The 23832-nt window shown below is 40.5% G+C and overlaps 1 protein-coding gene across 1 annotated transcript in view; it reads left to right on the forward strand.

Moving 5' to 3' along the window:
• BACE2 (beta-secretase 2) overlaps positions 1-23832 on the forward strand; it is a 42646-nt gene that overhangs the window by 10993 nt on the left and 7821 nt on the right. The window contains exons 2-6 of the mRNA XM_028727233.2: positions 13137-13225; positions 15062-15278; positions 16368-16496; positions 18531-18665; positions 20690-20791. Of these exons, the coding sequence (XP_028583066.2) occupies positions 13137-13225; positions 15062-15278; positions 16368-16496; positions 18531-18665; positions 20690-20791 (672 nt within the window). The remainder of the gene's footprint in view (positions 1-13136; positions 13226-15061; positions 15279-16367; positions 16497-18530; positions 18666-20689; positions 20792-23832) is intronic.

Consider the following 23832-nt stretch of genomic DNA (forward strand, 5'->3'; position numbering starts at 1 on the left):
ACCCCAATTGGCTCCTATAGATGGAAGATGAATGATGGCCTGTTTAGAGATCAAAAACTTGTAGAGAAGGCCCAAAAAACCTTAAAGGACTATTTTGAGGTTAATATGGGCACCACGGTGGAAAAAAGAACCATCTGGGATGCAAGCAAGGCCGTGATGAGAGGGTTCTTGATACAACAAAATTCGATAAAGAAAAGATTACAAAATGAAAAGAAGGACAAGATTCTGGAAAGAATTAAAGAGTTAGAAAAGAAGTTAAGATCTAACCCGAAGTCCCAACCGATTCTGCGAGAAATCAAACTTTACCAGGCACAATATTCTAAACTGATAAATCAGGAAATAGAATGGAAGATCAGAACAATGAAACAAAAAACTTTTGAATTGGCTAATAAATGCGGAAAACTGCTAGCTTGGCAGTTGAAAAAGAGACAAAGACTAAATACGGTAACAAATTTAGAGATTGAAGGAAGGAATATCCAGAACCCTGGAGAGATTAGAAAGTGCTTCCAGAGATACTTCAAAAAGCTATACACCCAAGGGCCACAAAACGAAATAGAGATTAAACAATTTTTAGAGAAAAATGGATTAGCAAAGCTGTCAGAAGAAAACAGAACAATTTTGAATGGTGAAATAACACGACAAGAGATCGAGCAGGCCATCCAGAGTTTGAAACAGGGCAAATCGCCAGGGCCAGATGGACTGACCTCCAACTATTATAAGACACTGAAAGATTACCTGATACAGCCATTGTTGGAGGTCAGTAATGAAATAATGGAGGGGAAGAAGGCGCCAGAATCGTGGAAAGAAGCATTTATCACATTGATACCAAAGTCGGAAACTGAAAAGACACAACTCAAGAACTACCGTCCCATTTCTCTTTTAAATGTGGATTACAAAATATTTGCAGACGTTTTGGCACGTAGATTCAAGAAAGTTTTAAGTGAGATAATCCATAAAGACCAGGCAGGCTTTCTCCCGGGTAGATATATGTTTGCTAATACAAGGAACATTATAGACATATTGGAACTTTTGCAAACAAACATAAACACTAAAGCAGCTTTAATTTTTATAGACGCGGAGAAAGCCTTTGACAACATATCCTGGAAATTTATGAAGGGGAACTTAAAAGAAATGGGAGTGGGACGTGGGTTTGAGAATGGGATTGAGGCTATATATTCAGAACAAAAGGCTAAACTGATAGTCAACAATGTGGTTACAGAAGAGTTCAAAATAGAAAAAGGTACACGACAAGGCTGCCCGATTTCCCCATTACTGTTTATTTCGGTTCTGGAAGTGCTGTTGAATATGATCAGGGGGGACCGGTTGGTGGAAGGGATCCAGGTCGGAGCGAAACAATATAAACTTAAGGCATTTGCAGATGACCTAGTTTTGACATTACAGGAGCCGGAATCTAGTACGAAAAGAGTATTACAACTGATTCAAAACTTTGGTCGAGTGGCGGGATTTAAATTAAATAAGCAAAAAACTAAGGTTTTGGGGAAAAATTTGACAGATACTGAGTTGGAACGGTTTCAGAAAGAGACAGAATTAACTGTGGTTAAAAAAGTCAAATACCTAGGGGTGAACATAACAGCAAAAAATCTGAGTTTATTTAAAGATAATTATGAAAAATGTTGGTCAGAAATTAAGAGAGACTTGGATAGTTGGTCAAGATTAAAACTTTCCTTGTTAGGCCGGATAGCTGCCATCAAAATGAATGTATTGCCAAAAATGTTATTTTTGTTTCAGACACTACAGATTGTAGACAAGACAGAATGTTTTCGGAAGTGGCAGAAAGATATTTCAAAATTTGTCTGGCAGGGCAAAAAGCCCAGAATTAAATTTAAAATATTAACAGATGCGAAAGAAAGAGGGGGCTTTGCCCTGCCAGACTTAAAGTTGTACTATGAAGCTGCAGCTTTCTGCTGGTTGAAAGATTGGATACTCCTTGAAGATACGGATGTATTGGATTTGGAAGGTTTTAATAATGCATTTGGATGGCATGCATATTTATGGTATGATAAGGTTAAGATAAACAAGGCTTTTAAGAACCATATTGTCAGAAAATCAGTCTTTAATGTCTGGACAAAATATAAAGACTTATTGGAGAATAAAACTCCGAGGTGGTTGTCACCCCTAGAGGCTAAGGCCCGAAAAAGAGCCAATATGGAGGCCAATTGGCCAAAATATTGGGAGATATTAGAAAGAGATGGTGACAATTGGAAATTGCAGAGTTTAGAGAAAATGAGAGATAAAGCGCGAGACTGGTTACACTATGCTCAGATTAAAGAAGTGTTTAAAAATGTTAAAAAGCTAGGATTCCAGGTGGAGAAGTCAAAGTTGGAAACTGAACTGTTAGAACCTAAGACTAAAGTACTTTCAAAGATGTATAATTTGCTGCTGAAATGGAACACACAAGACGAAATGGTTAAATCGGCAATGATAAAATGGGCTCAGGATATTGGGCATAATATTATGTTTGAAGATTGGGAAAGGTTGTGGACCTCTGGGCTGAACTTCACTGCATGTAATGCTTTGAAGGAAAATGTAATGAAAATGATATACAGATGGTACATGACCCCAGTCAAATTGGCTAAAATATACCATTCGTCGGATAATAAATGTTGGAAATGTAAGGAAAATGAAGGAACATTTTTTCACCTCTGGTGGTCTTGTCCTAGAGTGAAGGCCTTCTGGGAGATGATATATAATGAGTTAAAAAAGGTGTTTAAGTACACCTTTACTAAGCAACCAGAGGCCTTCCTCTTGGGCATTGTCGGCCAGAGTGTGTTAAAAAAAGACAGAACATTTTTTATGTACGCAACAGCGGCAGCAAGGATACTGATTGCTAAGAATTGGAAGACTCAAAATCTACCCACTCTGGAAGAATGGCAGATGCAGCTGATGGACTATATGCAACTAGCTGAGATGACCGGCAGAATTCGAGACCTGGGAGAAGAAAGGACGGAAGAAGACTGGAAGAAATTTAAGATTTATTTACAAAAGTATTGTAATTTGGCTGAATGTTGACCGGGATGTCAGAATAGAAATGATTGTCTACCACTAAATTAGATTTAAGATTAAATTATATGTCAATGAACAAAATTAAGATTATGGATAAAATGATAATTTGTTTGGAAACAATTGTATAATGATGTAAGTGTCTGCGGGAGGCGTGGGGGAGTCCAAAGCAATAATGGAAAGATGCTAAACAATCAATGTTGTTTTTGTAATATGCTTTTGTATTGAAAAAACTTTAATAAATATATATTTAAAAAATAAAAAATAAAAAGCAGCAGTTGGTCAGTTCAGACCCAGGAGGATTTCTAGTTCCTGTCCCTTTAATGTTGACACTTAAAAAGCTGTATCAGGTTTCCTGTCTTTTAGCAAGTTGTTGATACATGGATATTCTCTCTTGTAGCTTTTTCAATAAATATTTGGAGTGTGTCTTTGTAAAATGTTCCAAATACAGGTTGGGTTGCCTCTCGTGGGATCCCTTTCTTCTGGTTTGTTTTTGTCAAACAAAAAACAAAAAAACCGCCGTTAGATTAATTAGCAGTTTCTGCTAATGAATAGAAGCAGGAAATTGGTTTGGAAAGTCTACTTTTATGAATCCATCATGGGTATTTCATGCTATTGGATTTGCTTTCCTGAGCCACAGTGGAGCAGTAGGCACTGAAGAAACATATGAATATGATTCGCAATTAAATCTCCCAACCAAGTCTCCATAATTTATGCTCACTTTGGTGAAAATGCCACAACCCTCTGGTGAAAGTGGATCATCCCAGACTTTAACTCTTGAACTGGAGATGAGGCAGGGATCATGCCTGAAGTTGTGTGGCAATCCCCACCACCTCCCCAGTTCCAGTTGGGGACTGGTTTGGCCACTGCATTGCCAACTATGCTATATACCAGGGGTCAACAAGGCTTACCGGGCATGGGCCGGATCACTCCCACGGAGATCCTCTGTGGGCCGGACCGGTACAGCACAACGCCGGAAATCACATCTGCACATGTCCACGGTGCCAGAAAACACTTCTGTGCATGCCCAGAAGCGATTTCCAGAGCAACGGAAGAGAGTCCCCGCGCCGTGCTGCACCGGTTTAGAACAGCACATGGGGACTCGCCGAGCGGGCGGTTCGTGGACTGATTAAACAGCCTCCATAGGCTGTTTCTGGCCCATGGGCCTTAGGTTGCCAACCCTAACCCAACACTGCCTCAACAGCATGGAACCAAACTTGTAAGCCCCTGCCACCCTCTCCAGTTCAGAGCTGGGGAAGGGAGCGAAGGCCCATGGGCCTTAGTTTGCCAACCCTAACCCAACACTGCCTCAACAGCATGGAACCAAACTTGTAAGCCCCTGCCACCCTCTCCAGTTCAGAGCTGGGGAAGGGAGCCAAGGCACTGTTTTGAATTTCCATGGAGACATACAGCACAAGGTTAGGGACAAAGAAAAGGACAGGGTTCTGGTGATTGTGGGTTGTTTTTTTACTACCAAGACCCTCTGTGGACCTCTACTCCCAGTATTCTCCCTTTTACTTAAAAGCAGCTGATCCACATTAGATCAGATCAGTGGCACTAGGAGAGGGTGGGGGGTCGTAGCCTTCTGCCCTAATGGTTCATTGTTCTAAATCCCCCCACCCTGTGCCATTAACCCTGTAGCAGAAAACAATATGGGCACACTTCTGGAGGACTAATAGCTTTGGGGTTGCAATTTAGAGGTGGGAAGTAGCATGAGGTGATTGAACACCCTCTTCCAGCCTTGCAGCTCTGATTAGTTTCACAGTGGCCCTCAGCTGCTTTTTGGTTAAAGTGAACTCATCAGGAGATTCAATCACAGATTGCCTGCATCTTATTGGTTAGGCCTTGGGACTCCAGTCCTAAACTTACTTTCCTGGAAATAAGTCCATTGGAAACCAGTGATGATTACTTAGAGGTAAACATTGTTAGGTAAATGTCAGTCCAATTAGGAAATAACCTATTATTAACTCCTGTCTCTTTCAAAATCAGATGAGTAATGCAGTTTGTTAAATGCAGCTCTTAAAAGTAATGTAAGTATTCCTTGCAAGTAAATGTGGGTAGAAATTTCAGAGCACAAGAAATCATTGTGAGATGAGCCAGCCTTACTCCACAGTCAGACTCTCATCTGGTCCTTTAAGTGGAAAAACAATCATGTTGTTATGTTCCTTCAATGCCTACTGATCCATTGCGGCTCTGAGAAGAACCTCTAATGGATTGAAGTGCCCATGATGGTTTCGTAAAGGTTAACTGAACAAATTCTTGTACTTGGAAATATCTCTGGGTGCATTAGAGGGAGAGGGAAGCAGCTAGCAGGTAAAGCCATAATGTGCCCAATCAAGACAGCATTAGTAGAGATTTCTTGGTACCTGGATTTCGCTTTTGCTTCTTCTTGAATCAGGGTGCATAAATGTGTTTTGCTGCTTAATGGGATATCTGAAGTGCAGTGAAACAACTTTGCAGATAAAGCTGAGGCTGGGACTATGTCCCATTTCAGTTGATGGGACTTGCTTCTGAGAGAACATGTCTAGGCTCGCACTCTAAAATTCTTTAAAATAAAGCACAGGGCAGTCTACCAGAAATGTTCTGACTTTCTGCCACCCACTCCCATGTAGCTGGCAGGAAAGGTGCAAGTTAATTTACTACCTGCCATTTTGAGTACAAAAAGACAATGTGTTCAGAATAAAAGTCACCAGAACGAACAGGTGTAGAGCAGCATGGGTAAGCTCCAGTAGCTGCTGGTACATTTTAAGGGACAGTAGAAGGTGCTGGTGAATTACCTGTTCCACCTGTGTGCAGTATACCCCAGGATACACATTTCTCCCCTGAAATACTCCACTTATTGAAATGTGATGGATACATTCCTGATACGGATTCCCTTTATGAGTGGAAATGACCAGTTTAAGAATAGTGGCTTGATTGTGGCCTGCTTTGTTTAAAGAAGCCTGCTGGAGCCTGAGAGCCAGAATGCACCAGGAATTCCATTACAGTGGTACCTCGGGTTAAGTACTTAATTCATTCCGGAGGTCCGTTCTTAACCTGAAACTGTGCTTAACCTGAAGCACCACTTTAGCTAATGGGGCTTCCTGCTGCTGCCGCGCTGCTGGAGCCCGATTTCTGTTCTTATCCTGAAGCAAAGTTCTTAACCTGAAGCACCATTTCTTGGTTAGCAGAGTGTGTAACCTGAAGCGTATGTAACCTGAAGCGTATGTAACCACTGTACCACTGTACTGATAGATTTATTTATTTTTTAATAAATTCACCGGGGGGAGCTAATTTGACTGGGAAGCAATATAGGATGTGGCACCTTTCCCCATGCCATTTTACTGATATATATCCCCAAACATAGAGCAAACAACAAATTCGGCGACGTTTCAGTCAGGACAGTGATGTGGGAGTAAAGAGTTAAATGTGCCTAACCCCCACACCACTTCTCTGCTCAAGTTAGCAGCCCTGCCTCAGTGGCTGCATTTAAAAGAAGAAAATGGACTCTGGCTCTGACATTACTCTGAATATTTTTTTAAAAATTCATTTTTATGTAATCAGGCTACTCAGATCTTGATATCTTTTACTGAGGGCATTCTTCCCACCACCATCAGAGATAAAGGGGTGACCAGAGAAAGAGCTTTTGCAAAAAATTACAACTGCACCATGCAGATAGCATAATAATTGGACCAGGTTTAATTATTTGATTTTGTGGGCTTCCTTGTAAAGGGTTGGTGGAATATTAATCATACCAACAAATACTCTCCTTGTGTGCAATTTTTCATTTAGCCCACACTGGACTTTCAAGAACAGGTTCTTCCCACACTTTAGTTAACTTGAAAGAAACTGGAAGATCAAAAGCTATATTCTGATTTCATTAAAACGAGGCTGCCAGTGCTTCTTATACTCTGATCTCACATAATAAACAAAATTATTATGCTCACTAATTCTGTGTTTCCCCGAAAGCCAATATGATTACTATGAAGTGAAAGACTCGCATCTATGAACTCTATGCCAGTAATAACATGCAGTAACTTTGGGGAAACGAGACACATTATAGCAGTTAGAGTGCTTTAGCAGTCCTCTGTTATGGTTGCAAGCAGTTCTTCCAGATGGGTTGATAATGTAATTAGAGAATGTTGTGTTAAATGAGCCAGTGTTTTTAAATTGGCTGCTAATTTTCCCACCTATTAACCAGCTTTTTTCCCTTTGCAGAAATCACTGCATTAGAATGACTTCTGGTGGCTGCTCATTAACTACAGAATCTTAAGAACCCTCTGCTCTATCACCAGAAAATAAGCATTCAGGAAGACATACTGTGTGTCAGTCTGGCTGACATTTCCTTATGTTAGAGAGACAAAAGTACCTTTTACTGCTTAGTTAATTTATGGAATTCTTCACCAGAAAATGGGTGATGACCACTGGCTTAGATCTTTAGAAGGAGGTTGAGGAAGAGAGGCCTAAATGACAGCTATTACTCATATGACATCCATTGGCTAAGACCTCTTGTGTTGAGGTCTGCTGAATGCAATAGCCTACAGCTTGTTATGGAATGAGCTTTCATAAGCCAAGGTCTTATCAGATGCACCAAGTGTTATCCTGACACACAAGGTTTGGACAGAGGAGGGATTGTAAAAAGCTGGAATGGAAAATGGAATGATGTTTCCAGAACTTGGGTAAGACTGCAGCCCTAACCCCACGTACTTGGGAGCATATCTCATTGAATTCAGTAGGATTTATATCTGAGTAGACATGGTTAGGATTTCATCCTTGAGTCATCTTGGGTTGATGACATCTTGGGTTGACTAAGGGTGCAGTAGTGATTAGATGTACCAGGAAGTCCTGGGAACGTAAGCAGAAAAGGTATGATTCATTACCTTCTACCTTAAACAAAAATTAACACTTGCATATTGTAGATAGAAAATTAACCATACAATCGTAGAACTGTAGAGCTGAAAGGGACCTCAAGGGTCATCTAGTACTGTGTCCAGTTCTGGGCACCACAGTTCAAGAAGGACACTGACAAACTGGAACGTGTCCAGAGGAGGGCAACCAAAATGGTCAAAGGCCTGGAAATGATGCCTTATGAGGAACGGCTAAGGGAGCTGGGCATGTTTATCCTGGAGAAGAGGAGGTTAAGGGGTGATATGATAGCCATGTTCAAATATATAAAAGGATGTCACATAGAGGAGGGAGAAAGGTTGTTTTCTGCTGCTCCAGAGAAGCGGACACGGAGCAATGGATCCAAACTACAAGAAAGAAGATTCCACCTAAACATTAGGAAGAACTTCCTGACAGTAAGAGCTGTTCGACAGTGGAATTTGCTGCCAAGGAGTGTGGTGGAGTCTCCTTCTTTGGAGGTCTTTAAGCAGAGGCTTGACAACCATATGTCAGGAGTGCTCTGATGGTGTTTCCTGCTTGGCAGGGGGTTGGACTCGATGGCCCTTGTGGTCTCTTCCAACTCTATGATTCTATGATTCTATGATTCTATGATTCTAACTGCCTGCAATACAGGATGAGTAACCTGTTTTCTGGAATTCTTGGTGCACCAGTAAAGAATTCTTGATTGCCCCAACTTTCAGTGCAATCCCATGTATGTTTACTCAAAATTAATCCTACTATGCTCAGTGAGACCTAACTTACAGGTAAGTGAGCAACTTTTGGATGAAACCATTTAATTGTAGGACTTTAAGTAGAGGCAAGACTGGATTTCCAGCTTAGGGTTTCCTGTATCAAAACAGGGGGTGTTGATGGGATTGCCTACAAGGCCACCTCCAGCTCTTTGTTTCTAGGACTGTGGCCTTGGGCTGTGCAAACATTACTGTTTGCTCTGCTTCCAGTGGTGTATGAAGTTGTGTGGACATCAGACAGAGCTGCCCTATAGTTTCTTCAGAAATACAGTCATACCTCATGTTACGTTTGCTTCATGTTTACGTTTTTTCAGGTTGCATCCCACGGCAACCCGGAAGTACTGGAAAGGTTTACTTCCGGGTTTTGCTGCTCGTGCATGCGCACAAGGGCCAAATCGTGCTGCGCACCTGTGCAGATACGGCACTTCAGGTTGCAGGCTTTTCATGTTGTGAACGGGCCTCCGGAACGGATCCTGTTCACAACCAGTGGTACCACTGTACTGCTGTTTGATGTGCTTCCTCTCAAACCAACTCCCAATCCAAAAGGAAAAACTTAGCCACATTCACTTTGTAAACTGTCATGTGGAGACGACACATGAATAGAAATGTGTTGGGGGGAGGCACAATTGTGGGGGGGGGGATCAAAAGGGTCATGTGTATCAGGTGAGGACATCCCTGCCCTGTCTCTGGTGTGTACAACACTGTGGAAATGTGACTTGAAATACAGTGAGGGAATCAACTTTGCTGCATTTTAAACCGCTAATGGGTATGTAGCCTTAGTCACACAACTGCTGTTTCCAGGCTGAGGGGGTTCTCCTTTTACTGCTGAAAATGCACCTGGACTCTATGTTGTAAGACAGTCCTTCAGTTCCTGTCACCACATCTCCCTTCGTGGCAAGGCTAACAATGGGACTGTAAAATCTGACCTTGCGGAAGAGATAGTTCTTCTATAAATCTGTAACAATGGGATTTGGTTTTTGTTTTGTTTTTCTTGTCATAGATAGCGAAGGAATTTGTATGGCTGTATTTTATGAATTCTGTTTTAAGGTAAAAGTGTGCATTTTAAGTGATTTTCTTTTAATGCACAATTTAAAAAATGCTTTTTCTCTCTGGGTGAAAGCGTGTATGGTCATGTGTTATTTTCTTGTTTCTGTCTTTAATAAGACTAATACAAACCCTAATGATAAGGGATAGATATTCCAAATTTATTTTATTGTATTTAAATCAGAAGTTGAACATGTTATCTGGCACCTTGAGGTGACTATGGAAAAGTACAATTTAGTGAGGCATTGCTGGAGGAAGCTGGCTAATGGTTTCACGCGGTAAGGATGGTTATTATCCTTGGTTAAATGAGGCATTGACTAATTGACAATGCTTCTTGATAACAACTTTTTGTTTGGGTGGATATCTACCCACTCTTTAAGAAAATATCATTATGCAAAGATAACCCAGCCAGCCTTAGACCAATACTCGGCTTTCCCTTTTTATGGAAGGTGTGTGTTAGCCCAGCATTAACTTATTGTATTTGACTAAGATGGGTGCATGGAAAAATCAGATATTAATCTACCTCACTTAGTTTGAAATTTTAAGAAGTATATGTTAAAACCACTGCATTTATTTTAATGTGTTGAATTATCAGTTTCTACTATTAAAGTACAGCTGGATTCTTCTGGGTTGTATTGAAATGTCATTACTGCTTGTTAGATTTTATATTTATAAAACTTTAACAGCAAGTTTGAAGAATACAGTTCTTACCTTTTCTTAGTGTAAGTGCTATTTGGGCATTCAAAAACAAGAGAGGGGTGCGTGACCATGCTCATTTAGCCTGTTATCGTGCTCTGTGCCAATCCCTATCCAAGGCTGTCTACAAACTGAGTCATTTCAACATCAAGGAAGCCTGCTTGAATGCACATACAATGTTCCCATGAACTGGTGGGATGGTGGGAGCAGGAATGTGTGTGCTTGCCCTGCACTGTCGCCCACCTCTTCCCCCGGCAATTATTGTTGTAAAGTTTTGACTGCCTAAATTTGGTTCTGATGTACTAGCAACAGTGAATTTGGACTCTGGACTGTTCATTTATTCATTTTATTTCTATGCTGCTTTTACACACACACACACACACACACACACACACACACACACACACACAATGCTCAAAGTGGCTTACAACAAAGAAGCAGGGATGCATTTCAAACAAACAATACAGAAACAATTTCATAGTAACACAGCAAAACAATAGCAAATATAACAACATACAAAAACCCACATTCCAGTACTATAAATATAACAGTATTACTTAAACAACATGCAAAACAGGAAAAATAAAAAGGGAGCGTCACAATTTCATCTTCATCCTAGAAAAACCCCTCCCATGATGTTGCTACAACACAGTTGACATCTTGAAGGCTGGTGGAAAGAACTTGTAGCATCACTTATCCAAAGCAGGCCAGAATTGTGCCTCCCAACGCCATGTAAATATATTTTTTTTCTTTGCCACCTCTGCAAAATGTATACAATATCTAGAGTGTTGATCTCTGTATTTTTATATAACATTCATGCAATGTTTGGCTTCTTGAAAGGTTATAAATTCAGTCTCACACTTAGACACACACACACACATACACCCATTGCAATTATTGCCCCAGATCCTAAGTAATCAAGGCTGGTAGGCAATGTTAGTAATATATCCTCTTTAAAAGAAAAAAGCAAAAGTGACAAACCTTTCTCTGCAAACCAGGAAGAATTGCCATAGGCCATAAGCTTAACTAGCGTCATTGTATGGACTACAATAAGTCAGTGTTTGCCTCAGCTGCCTAGAACTAGTTATCCCAGATTCTTAAAGATATGGAATGTTAGAATGAATGGCAATTAGTCATGTGAATTTTAGTCATACTAGAGTGGGCTGCATCTTTAATATTCTACAGTATGATGTTTGTGTTATGTGGAGAACATTCTTTGGAAAAGTAGACACGATTAATACTGTACTGCACACTAAGATGGGCAGTCAAATTCTCTTTAAAAGAAGTATCTTTGAATTCTGTAGGGTGGTAGTTCAAAAACATTCTTTACAGTTCTGGTAATTTACTAACCCTAGTTTTTGTAGAACTGTTTGTAGTTAGGAAGTGAGAATCCCTGTAGCTTTCATTTTGTTTCTTATAATGCGTCTGTCTCTCTCAAAGGTTGGGGGTACTCCGTAATAGCCAAGTATTTTCTCTGTGATAGTGTTTTATTAGCCTTAACACTAGTAAAATACATTCTTCCTAGTTTCATTGAGTTCTTGGTTCCATTCCTATACCCATAATCAGTGGCGTAGCGTGGGTTGTCAGCACCCGGGGCAAGGCAAGTAATTTGCGCTCCCTAACCCGTGGATTTGCGCCCCCTAACCTGTGGATTTGCCCTAACCCCAGATGTTGCGCCTGGTGCGGCCGGCCCCCCCTGCACCCCCCACGCTACGCCACTGCCCATAACTTGTTTTGATTACTGACAGTTCAAGCTGGAATGGGGGAAACTGGTCCTCCTGATGTTGTTGTATTCCAGGTCCCTTCAGCCCCAGCCAACCTGGCTAGTGGTCAGGGATGATGGGAGCTGCAACATCTGGAGGGCCACAGATTCATCATCCCTGAACTAAAGGGGATGAATTAAAATTAAAGGTGGCTTCTACAGTGAAATATGAAGAACAATGATCAAAGTTAGAAAGCATAATCACTTACATTAGGCCTGGAGGTGTGTCCCGTGGGTAATGGAAACTGGAATCCAACAACATCTGCAGGGTTTCAGGTTCTTCACTCCTGAGCTGCATCATGCTCTTTGGTCCAAAAATGGTCCTGCAGGTATCATTCTAACAATGAAAGGAAAGGCGATACACTGTACATGTCTTTTTCAGGTACCTGCTCATTGAAAAGCTAGCAGGATGACTCTTTGAAAAGTTGCCAGCAAAGGTCTTGAAAACAGCAGCAAGCTATTGGCAAAGATTAGGATCCTCTTAAAAAATATTTCTAATTTTCAGATTAAATGAAAATCATTGCTCCACTTCTCCTGCTTCCTTCAACTTCCTGCTTATTTCCCTACACTTTCTTTCTCTAACCTGTACTTCTGCCTCAAATCTCTCATGTTGCTACTTCAGAAAAGATTAGTTTTCTCAATACCAGCTCATAGCTACTTCATTCCTGTTTTTCTAAATAAACTGCAAATGGATATATGTATAAAACAAAAATAGATACGTGAGAAAAGTTGTGTCATGGTGGGATCCTAGGCATCTGTTTATAGATCTGAGGGGACTGACATTACAGAATCATACTTTAAAAGTCTTATCACTATCAATTTTTAAAGATCTGAGAATACTTTCACCACACACAAAAAGTTCTCGAAACAAAATGTTTAAAAAATAATAATCATGGTTTTGATTTACATAATTAGAGCTTGAGTAAGGAAAAGGCTAAAATTATGTCCAGGTTTTTCTATATATTGTAATTGACATGAATAATTATTTTTCTTTTATGCAGCTAAATATTTTGGTTGACACTGGAAGTAGCAATTTTGCTGTTGCAGGAACACCAAATGCAGATCTGACCTCCTACTTCAACACAAAAGAGTAAGTGTATTGATCTCCATCTTGACAATATTTCTATTGACAAAAAAGTACTCCAAAAATAACGCTGGAAAAAACCATAGTTTTGAATTACATGATTAGTTCTCAGGTAGGAACACAGACAAAATGTATGCCTTGTTTTACCATCGTTAATGTGGAAGGCTGCATCTCCATATTTGCAGAGCTGTATCCTTGTGTGGTTTCACACACACACACACACACACACACACCCTAGCGATGTATTATGTGTGTCAGAACCTCATAAGTGTCTCACATGTCCAACATTGCCCTCCCTTTTGGCAGAAAGATATTTGCATCTAAAGGAACTATGTCACTGACTGAGCAACAAGTGTGTCCGTGCTGCCAAATGTTATTGGAATATCACAATATACTTCTGCTGTAATGTATTGATCAGCCTTTTGAAATCAGATGATAAGAGTGCAATGGAGTTCATGTCAGTTTTATCACTGAGCTGCTTAGTGCCATAACTGCGCTGCATTGAGCCAGTCGGGTTTCCATTAAGCAGGGTCTGTTGATGTGGCAGAATTAAAGACCTGGAGTTGTATTCAACATAGCACTAAGGAGACTGTTCTGTCAGTGCAAACGTTTCTGCTCGTCCAATGGAACAATCTCCCACGCTCCCCCATGCACTCTTCTGAAGGTTCTCCTGACCCTCAAGAGCCCATTTGGAGTAGATGGGGGTGAATAATTACACGGGGTGAATAATTACACAGGCTTCTGCTAGTGCAATGATTTTGTTGAATACAGCCATGTACTGTATTTTTATTTTTCACACACACGTACATATAGATATAAAATAATTGTGTGCCAATAGTTGCTCTGTAGTTTATACATACTATTTACTAGGCACATGTATGTATTTAAAAAGCTTAAAGAAAGATACAGACAGGTTGTAAAATTGCAGTATGAAATTGCTATTACAACAATGAATGAATATTTCAATGGATTATAACTGGTTGAAAAGTCCCAGAGCAACTGTTATTTTTGCATTGATTTTCAAAGCTCAAGGGAGCTATTGGTGGTATAATTGAAATTATAGTAAATAATGCCTAGACAAAGGTCTAATTTTTGTCAAAGGAAATCCTGAAATACATTAGAGCAAAAATACATTAATGCAAAACATGTTAAAATTGCAGTGCCGCCATGTTCTGCACTAATGCAAGTAGTATTGAGAAAAAAATTATCCCATAGATGGAGTGTTGGCTGCCTTCTTCTGTTTTTAGACTAGCGTCTAATAGACTTCTCAGACCATCTAGCAGCTGGGCACCCTTATATTGTTAAAGTATATCTAATACACATTTGATTCCATAATCATATGTAGGAAATGGAGGCCATATATGACATTTTCTGCAAAGAGATATTTTAGAAGAAAATGAATATAGTTTACATCTGAAATAAGTGTTTCATTTTGTCATAAGCTCATACTTGAAATCAAGCATTAGTCTCTTTTGTCTTTTTAGTAGATCAAAATATTACTCATTCATTCATTCAATTTATAAACCGCCCTTCATCTGAAGATCACAGGGTGGTTTTATACTGTAAACACAAAAACGTACACTACATTTAAGTGGAAAGTTGAAATGGGGAGGAATTGCTCTGGTTGATGTGACATTTTGGAATATGTGGAGGGAAAGGTGCAATTTTTTTGAGTTTTCATGATTTGTACATCATTCACTTTTTCCTGTTGCAGAATTTGGATGAAGCCCATGGTTTCTCTTCAAATCATATAAATATTTCACGTAAGATGATAATTTGTAGCATGTAGCACAATACAACATTGCTTTGTAAGTTTTCAGTGCCCCTTTCTTCCTTTCTTAGATCAAGCACATATAAGTTACTGGGCACTGTGGTCTCTGTTAAATATACCCAAGGAAGCTGGATAGGGACTCTCGGCACAGATGTTGTTACCATCCCTAAAGGAATCAACGGCACTTTTACCATCAACATTGTAACCATCTCTGAGTCAGAGAATTTCTTTTTGAAAGGTGTTCAATGGCATGGGATCCTTGGACTTGCCTATGATGCCTTGGCTAAGGTAATTTGAGTGCTTACCTACCAACTCGTACATTAAGAGCATATGGTGATCCTGCTAGGCTACCATCCCATTCTCACAATGGCCAGCCAGGTACCTGGGGGAAGCCTGGAAGCAGGGTGTGGTTGCAGCAGCAGCACTGCCCACCTATGAATCCCAGCAACTGCCTCTGGACACTGGAGGGAGTACATAACCATCAGGGCAAGCAGCCTTGTCCTCTATGAATTTATCTAATCTTGTTTTAAAGACATCCAAGTTGCTGGAAGACAAATGAAACCCCCCAAAGTTCCTTATAATAGTCACCGCATATATAGTGGTACCTCGGAAATTGAATGGAATCCATTCTGGAAGTCCATTCGACTTCTGAAACATTCAGAAACCAAGGCACAGCTTCCGATTGGCTGCAGGAAGCTCCTGCAGCCAATCGGAAGCCACAGAAGTCACATTGGACGTTCGAGTTCCAAAGAACATTTGCAAACTGGAATACTCACTTCCAGGTTTGCAGTGTTCGGGAGCCAAAATGTTCGACTCGCAAGGTGTTTGGGATCCAAGGTATGGCTGTATACTAGAATAATTCTGTCCAAGACGATGTGAAGGAGACTGAAGCCAGTCTCATTCTTATACCCAACCATATGCTCTTACTTGCAATGTGGTAATACTGGTTCAGAATACATGGGCAATTTCTAGATTTTAGCTGGAAAATTTAACATGTAAAATAAGCATACATGCATTGGAATATATATAAGAGAAACACTGTCCTGGTGGTGTTGGAGGTGAGGCAGGCATGTTTGTTAAGTGAGGAGGTGTAAGGCACACTCTTAATCCCATCGCATGTAGAGAGATTTAGATCTGATGTAACTTCTGACAGACATCTACAGATGGATCATTAGATTAAACATTGGTTTATTATAATATCTCTGTCAGCATGATTAATTTACATGTAAACGAGTTAACCATTTTATCCAGCAAAATGATTCACATGGGTTCTATATGGAAGGCATTGGAGAAAAAAATGCTTTCTGATGGGGGGTATACTTGTGAACAGACACCTGATTTATACACAGTTAACACTTGGTTTTGTTTTTGCTGCAGCCCTCAAGTTCTGTGGAGACATTTTTTGATTCCCTTGTGAATCAAGCAAAGATCCCCAATATATTTTCCTTACAGATGTGTGGAGCTGGATTGCCAGTTACTGGAACTGGTACCAATGGAGGTAGTCTTGTGAGTATCTGCCAGCCTGAAACAGAAAATATTGGTGACTTTTTACCACTTTTGTAATGCGGTGAATTTAAACCTGTTTACTTGGAATTCAGCCCTTTTCATTGCATTATGCTTTTAATTACCATATCCATTAGAAGGCAAAACAAACAGATTTAGAGTGGCTTACTCAGTTTTCCATTCAGACTATTAAATTAGAGAAGCATGCATAAATTTCTCATACTTATCCACATTAAGTTTCTTTTACTGATTTTTCCAATAGTGAATAAAAAAAATCTGTCTGTGGGGATTTGAAGATCTGCTCTATTGTGCTAACAGTATGATAAGTAAAATCAGCATCCAGAACTTGGGATGGTGCAGCCTTATTCAGATGTTATAGGGAGGAGAAAGGCTATGCCCCCTGACCATGCACTCTAGCCCCAGTCCTTACCTTCTCACATTGAGTGGGAATGTCTGGAGGGGGCTTCTAAGTGTGGGGGATTCCAAGCAGTGTACTTGCTTGGAATCCCCCACACAAACCTTCTAAGAACATTCACTTGAATGTGTAGTAATAGACCTTCCCATTCAACCCAGAATGATCAGAGCACCACAGAAAAGACTGTGTGCACCTTTACACCTTTCACTCATGTTGGGAGTTTCCTATTTCTGTATTATGTGTGAACATAGATTTTAAGATCCAAGCAACATGTAAGCAAAGTTCTGTGGGTTTCATTGTAACTTCCATGTCAATGGATATACATTTCTGGTGTCACATAAATATATATATTCTGTGTATCCTAAAAGAAACTGTGTCCCCCGCCCTCTTTCTTTTAGCTAAAGTGGATTAAGAAGTGCTTGTTTGTCTTTGCATGCTCTATTTTTGTCCATTCCTGCCCCTCACAGTTGACATTCAGCATTCTATATAGAATTTGTTTTGTAAAAGAAGCACAAAAAGTGCCATTCTATACATGCTTACCCAGATGGGTCCTGTTGCATTCAGTGGGGCCCACCCCCAAGTAAGTGTACATTGGATAGCTCCATAAGAAAACGTGACCCACAGCCATTAAAATCAGTGAGGCCTCCCCCCCCCCATATATTTTGTGATATCTCAGCTGTTCATGGTTTTTCTTCCCATAAAGTTCAAGTTTAACAAGCAGTCTCTGCTCTGCTCAGAGTTACTTGGGCCACTAGTTTTCCTAAATGAAAATGCCTAGTGTATGGATATACTGTTTGGGTCAATATTTTAAACCATGGGGCAAAACCATTTGAGAGGGGAGGTCACATGCTAATCTGTATTTGGTCTATGCCCGTGCCCAGCCTCCTCCCCCATAATTGCTGCCTGACCTTAACAAGGGGGAGATGTAATAAAACTGCATCATAGTTGCCCTAACTCTTGCATTGTGTTTCTCCTCCTGTCTTATTTTTTTTTAATTTCCCGTTGCCAGCCTTTATTCCAAATAGCTTAACAATGAAATATTGTTAAAAGCTTAGTCAATGTACAAAGATGAGAACTTTTCTGAAGTGTTCATGCACACGAAAGCTTATACCCAGAACAAACTTATTTGGTCTCTAAGGTGCTACTAGGCAATTTTTTTATTTCAACTTTTCCCTGTTATTTAAAAACTGTCTGTGACTTGCTCTTTAGAAAGAGAGAGAGAGGTAAACAAACATAAAGCATCTCAGTCATTTTAATAGCATTTGTGACATAGAGAATGTCTGACCTCCCTGGGTTTATTACTCATAACTGGTAATACCTGATATTATACCTTCTTTAATTCTGTTCTCCCATGTATCTTAAGACACAGTCTTAAGTCTGAGCAGAAGACTAGCGATGTTCTGATTAAAATATTTTTTAAAACTGCTTTAATTTAGTTTCACTAAAAAAAACCTGACTGGGTCTGCAATGCATATGTTAAATGCATATGTTAAACAAGTGGGTTTAAAATGCGTGTAAATACAACTTAAGTCCCCTGAGCACCATCTGACAGGGGGACATGCATGCTCTATATCTTTACTGTTGTGTGTTTGATTGTGCGGCAACCACTGTTTCCTTTTCAGGTCCTGGGTGGAATTGAACCAAGCCTATACAAGGGGGAAATCTGGTACACACCTGTTGAGAAAGAGTGGTATTATCAGGTTGAAATACTCAAATTGGAAGTTGGAGGCGAGAACCTTAACTTGGACTGTAAAGAGGTATTTATAGCAAGGAAGCACAATTTAATCTTTCTGCATTCAGGGGTGGCCAATATGGTGTTAGTAGAAGCACTGGGTTGGTGGGTGCAAAAGCCCTTGAAATGGTCTTAGACTCCAACTCCCACCAATCGCAACCATCATGGCCAATAGTTAGGGAGGGTGGGAGTTGTGGTCCATTAATGTATAGAGGGTGACCACCTCTGCATTCCAAAAATCTAGTGTAAAATGCTAATTGGTAAATGTGGAGAACAATTGGATTAGTGTAGAATCCTAAATATACTTCAGTTGTGTTGAAAAGGAATTTATTTCAGAGTATACAAATTTAAGTTAGAGTGTGTAGATGGGAGGAAAAACACTGTTGCAGATGCCAGCCTTTTTTTCATTTGCATGCATCTGCTAGCCTCAGTTTCTCTTCCCCAGATCTCTTTTCTACTGGACTTTTCCCATGATCCTTTCATGAGTTGTCATGTACTCTGGCATCCCTAGTGTTGCCTGTGAAATGTTGGAGGGTGTGCAGGTTCGTCTGCTACAAGCAGTTCTCCCTCAAACTGACCAGTCTGGCCAATTTTTATTGCTAACTAAAGGTAGAAAAGTAAAGATTTACCCCCTTTCCCTCAGATTATCTTTAAAGAACCCTAATTTTTTTTTTTTGCAAAATAATCTTTGTGCTCCTAGATGATGAGACTCAGCTTCTCAGTAACTGTGGTTGCTTTTTAATGTCTAAGGTTGAAATCATTTTCTATCATATTTCTATCATGTTTTATATTGCTCTAACCTGACCATTTGAAGAGTGGGTACTAAAACCAATCATAACAACAATAGCAACATGGATTAGAAATATAATTAATCATATATACATAGATACTGGGGGGAAAGCCCCACCGAAGTTGATTAAGACTTGTTTCTGAGTAAACCGGCATAAGACTGGGCTGTTGGTCTTACTGTCTTACAAATGTGACATGCAGAGCCGTCTTTCCCATTGGGTTTACTGGCGCGTTGCGCCAGGGTGCCGGCCTCTCAGGGGCGCCCCAGCAAGTGGGGAGCTGTGTGGCTTTGTCAGCAGCCTCCTCTTTCCCTCCTGCATGCCCAACAGCTGCGCCCCGTCAACCATATGGCTGGTGGGCATGCAGCTTCCTTCCCAAGCCTCTGTGGGAGGAGAGCGATCCCCGCAGAAGCTTGGGAAAAGGTCGACAATGTTGGGAAACAGGGTGGGGTGGGGCGCCAGAGGGATCTTTGCACCATGGCTCCGGATATGCTTAGGACGGCCCTGGTGACATGTTTTATTATATATGTGGGGTCACAAAGAGTCGGACACAACTAAACGACTCAACAACAACAACAATTTTTTTCTGCCATGGATTCAGTGACTGGCTCTTGTGCTAACTGCTTGTCTTTCTGCCTCTGCGTCCCTCTGACTAAGTCCTTGTGCAGTTCTTCTCCCATTTTTAGAATTTAGTGCTACAACCCCTAATGTATCGTAATTCAGATATGTATGGAAATCATCCAACAGGCTACACACCCACACCTACGCCCACACCCCAGAGCTATTTTTTTGCCCAGTTCCAGTGTTGGAACTTGGGGTTCCAAGGCAGGTAAGCTCCTGTAACTTTGAAATCTGTCCACACCTGCTACAGACAAAGTTATCCAGTTTAGACATGGAAATAGTTCCCTCTTGTTCAAATTCAGGTTGTCAGCTGAGACTCTTCTGTGAAGTATGATGTTTGTAATCCTGTCCAACAGACAATACATCTCACAGGACCAATTGAGCCTGGGGTCAGAGCTGGCTTTCCCATTAAACTTCTGCTTAGGCTATGCTGGGGGAATCCTGCTTGGGCTCAATGCAGCTGAGAAATGTCACTGCCTCTGTAATGGGGATTTGGAGGAGGTGTTCAGAGAGGAGCTGACATCACAGAGGGCCCTATGCTCTGCCATCGCACCACCAGAAGGAGCGGTTTTTATTGACTTTCCATTGCAGTTTGCTGCTACAGCATGTTGATGTCTTTGTTTCCCTTTCCCCTATTTAGTACAACTCGGATAAAGCCATTGTAGACAGTGGCACCACACTCCTGCGCCTGCCAGAAAAAGTCTTCAGTGCTGTTGTGGGAGCAATTATACAGAAATCCTTGGTAAGTTCCAGCTCATGAGACACATTGTTCCTTAAAGGAACTGTTTTAAACAGCTGTCTTAGGACAGCAGTTTCTCAGTGGGGGGTGCCACTAAGCCACTTCTTTCCATCACAGGTGGAGGAGACTTCTTAGGTGAGGAAGTGTAACTAATTTTTAATCACCATTTTAAAAATGGCATGATTTTGTTTGACTCTAATGTATTTACAGAGTAGAAGAATTCTGTCCTTCTCCAAACTTTGAGGCGTTTGGGCTAAAACCTAATGGCTTTGTTGGCAGCCATTCCCAAAATAAGTGCTCTTTTGCCTTGCAACACAGGCTATTGTTCTCTTAAAAAGAGACACTGTGACAGTGAACAATCTTGTTTGCTCTAATGGGTTTTTATCTATGTGTGGCTTAAGGCCCAGTGTGTGGATTGTATTTAGCAAAAAACGTGTGTGTGTTTGTTATATTGGTGTATTTGTCAGAATCCAAAATTTATGACCAAGGTTCTGGCTCCAAACTTCTACTACAAGGGAAGTTCACTCGTATGTGAGGCCCCCCTCTCTCCACCCCCCTGATTGATACACACGGTGCACATTGTGCTACGACAGAAGCTAAGTAGTTTGTCAAAATATAGTGTGTATTCTGTTCTACAGAGGTGTGGAAGCTGAGGTCATCCAGATGTTGTTAGACTCCATCTTGCATCAGCCACAGCCAACATGGCCAACAGTTGGGACTTATGGGAGTTGTATTCCAACAACATCTAAAGAGCCATAGGTTTCTCATTCCCTGTTATATATTAGAAAGGAATTAAACTGCACATTAAATAAATAGAGGGGAGGAAGGTGGAAACATATTTTCTCCTTCTCCTCTCTAATCAATAGCAGGAAGGTAAACCAGAATCAGGACGGATAAACTACAGGTTTCATATTCTATCGATCAGAGCTTCTTTTCTTCTGAAAAGCATGAAGCAGGGAAATGTCCAGTAGCTGTGAAGGCAGAGAGATAAGTGATGGGAGGGAGGAGACATTGTCACTGGGAAGGGCTGCCCTCTGCTCTTGAATGTCATCTTGGCACTGAATGCATGGGGCAATATCTTTTAGTCCTACACGGAAAAGGAGCTGTAGCACGTGCACTAGGAAGTGAAAATCTGGCTGCCTCCCTTGAGACTAGACTCCCCCACTGGCTGTTTTCTTAAATGAAAAGAAAGAGAAGAGAGGAACTGAGCCCAGAAATAATGAATGGAGGCTGTGCTTTGATCTTATGTCAGAAGAGCCTATCTAAATTCTTCTAATCTCTGACAGAACATTTCAGCACCACTTGTAGGTTGAATTGCTCAGTGTGAAACTAACTGTATGATTCCAGGTAAACCTATTCACCAATTTGGCTTTTTCTCACTTAACAAATAACGAAAGTAGGAAACTGGCAGATTTTTACATGATTTTTGTGCATCTGCAGTAAGGATGGCTAGATCTGGATCCAGTGATGGATATGGATAATAATATTTGCAAAATTGCACCACTAGTGATATATTATCAAAGGGGGGGGGGGGTGTTCTAATGCAATTTGGGGAAAATGTAGCAGGAACTAGGGGTAACACTATACGATGACTTAGGACTGCTATTTCAATTTGTTAATCATCATATCCTGTCACTTCTAGGTGTTAAATAATATGATATGAAATCATCAAATGTAATAATAAAACAAATAAACATAAGAACCAAGCATCACTTTACAGGGCACAGGATTTTTTTAAAGTGTTAAACCTTTTGTGTGTGGTATTGAGTGTTAGTCATACCCAAGCTTGTTGATTTCAGTGGATCTACTGTAATCATTACTGTAAATATGACCAATGTTGGCTATTACACTACTTTTTTTAAAAAAAAGTCCTTTTAAAAGCCTGGGAGAAAAGGAAAGTCTTGGTCTATTCCTGAAATGACATTAATATTGGCTCCAGGTTATTTAGGGAGACTTCATTTCAGGGGCAGTTGCTTCTCTCTCCTGTTTTTTCTTTTTGAAATATGTATGTTCTTCTGTCCCTGTTTACCAGAGAGAGTCCTCATTTCCAGATATGTTTCTCTAGTCAATCACTGTCCCTGCTGCTGCCTTTTCAGCATCAGTTGCTGGAGTTGTCATTCTCCTGTGCTATGTCTTGCCTTCCCCAGGGTGTCTAGAATTTAAATATTTGGGAGTTGTCCTGTCGGCATATAAATTCATGAACACTAACCTGTCATATAGTACACATCCTGACATGCCATGTGCTGGTGAGGCTCACTTTATTGTTTACAAAATGTTGAGCTCTCTCTTGTTTTTGCATATCTTTAACACACCCACTCACATGTACACACACACACACACACCCCAGAGACACACACACCCACTCACATGTACACACACACACACACCCCACACTTTGGAGATTGTGCATTACAGTCTGTTGCAGAGTCAATGAATAGAGTTGAAGCAGCTGATGGTAGCAGCTTAGCAAAGGTGTTTTGGGAAGGGAGCAGCTGAAGACATCCCTTGTATGAGAATAGGGTGGTGGTTTTGTGCCAGCATATCCTTTTTTTGTCTGAAATGTCTGACAGTTTGTTAATAAAGTGCTCAGTATCAATGTACACGCTCAACAATAGGACTGTGGAGTTGACCTTTTCTTCTTCACTCAAACCATATTTGTTTTGGTGGGATTGTTTGCTAATGACAAGGTGATAAGAGCTTCAGCTGCCTCAGAAAGCAAACACTGAGCACAAAGGACTCAGCTTAAGGCAGTGTATTTGCCCTATCCTGTATTTGTATATTTGCATTGGTGTATTATGTGCCTCTCAAAAACTGTAAATGTGGGAAAGAAAGTTAGTCTGACTTACATGGGTTGTTATATAGATTTATGTTCTTACATATTTATTTTCTTGAATATGTTCTTATTGCACTTGAAATAAATGGTTCATGCTAACACATGTCTACTCAGTTCTTATGAAAGCTTTCTCCCAGGTAAGTGTGTAAGGAACTCCAAAGTTCAATCTGATGCTAATTCAGTAGAGGTGAAATGAAAGAAAGGGCTGACA

This window comes from Podarcis muralis, chromosome 4 (genome assembly GCF_964188315.1).
Source record: "Podarcis muralis chromosome 4, rPodMur119.hap1.1, whole genome shotgun sequence".
Classification (NCBI taxonomy): Eukaryota; Metazoa; Chordata; class Lepidosauria; order Squamata; family Lacertidae; genus Podarcis; species Podarcis muralis.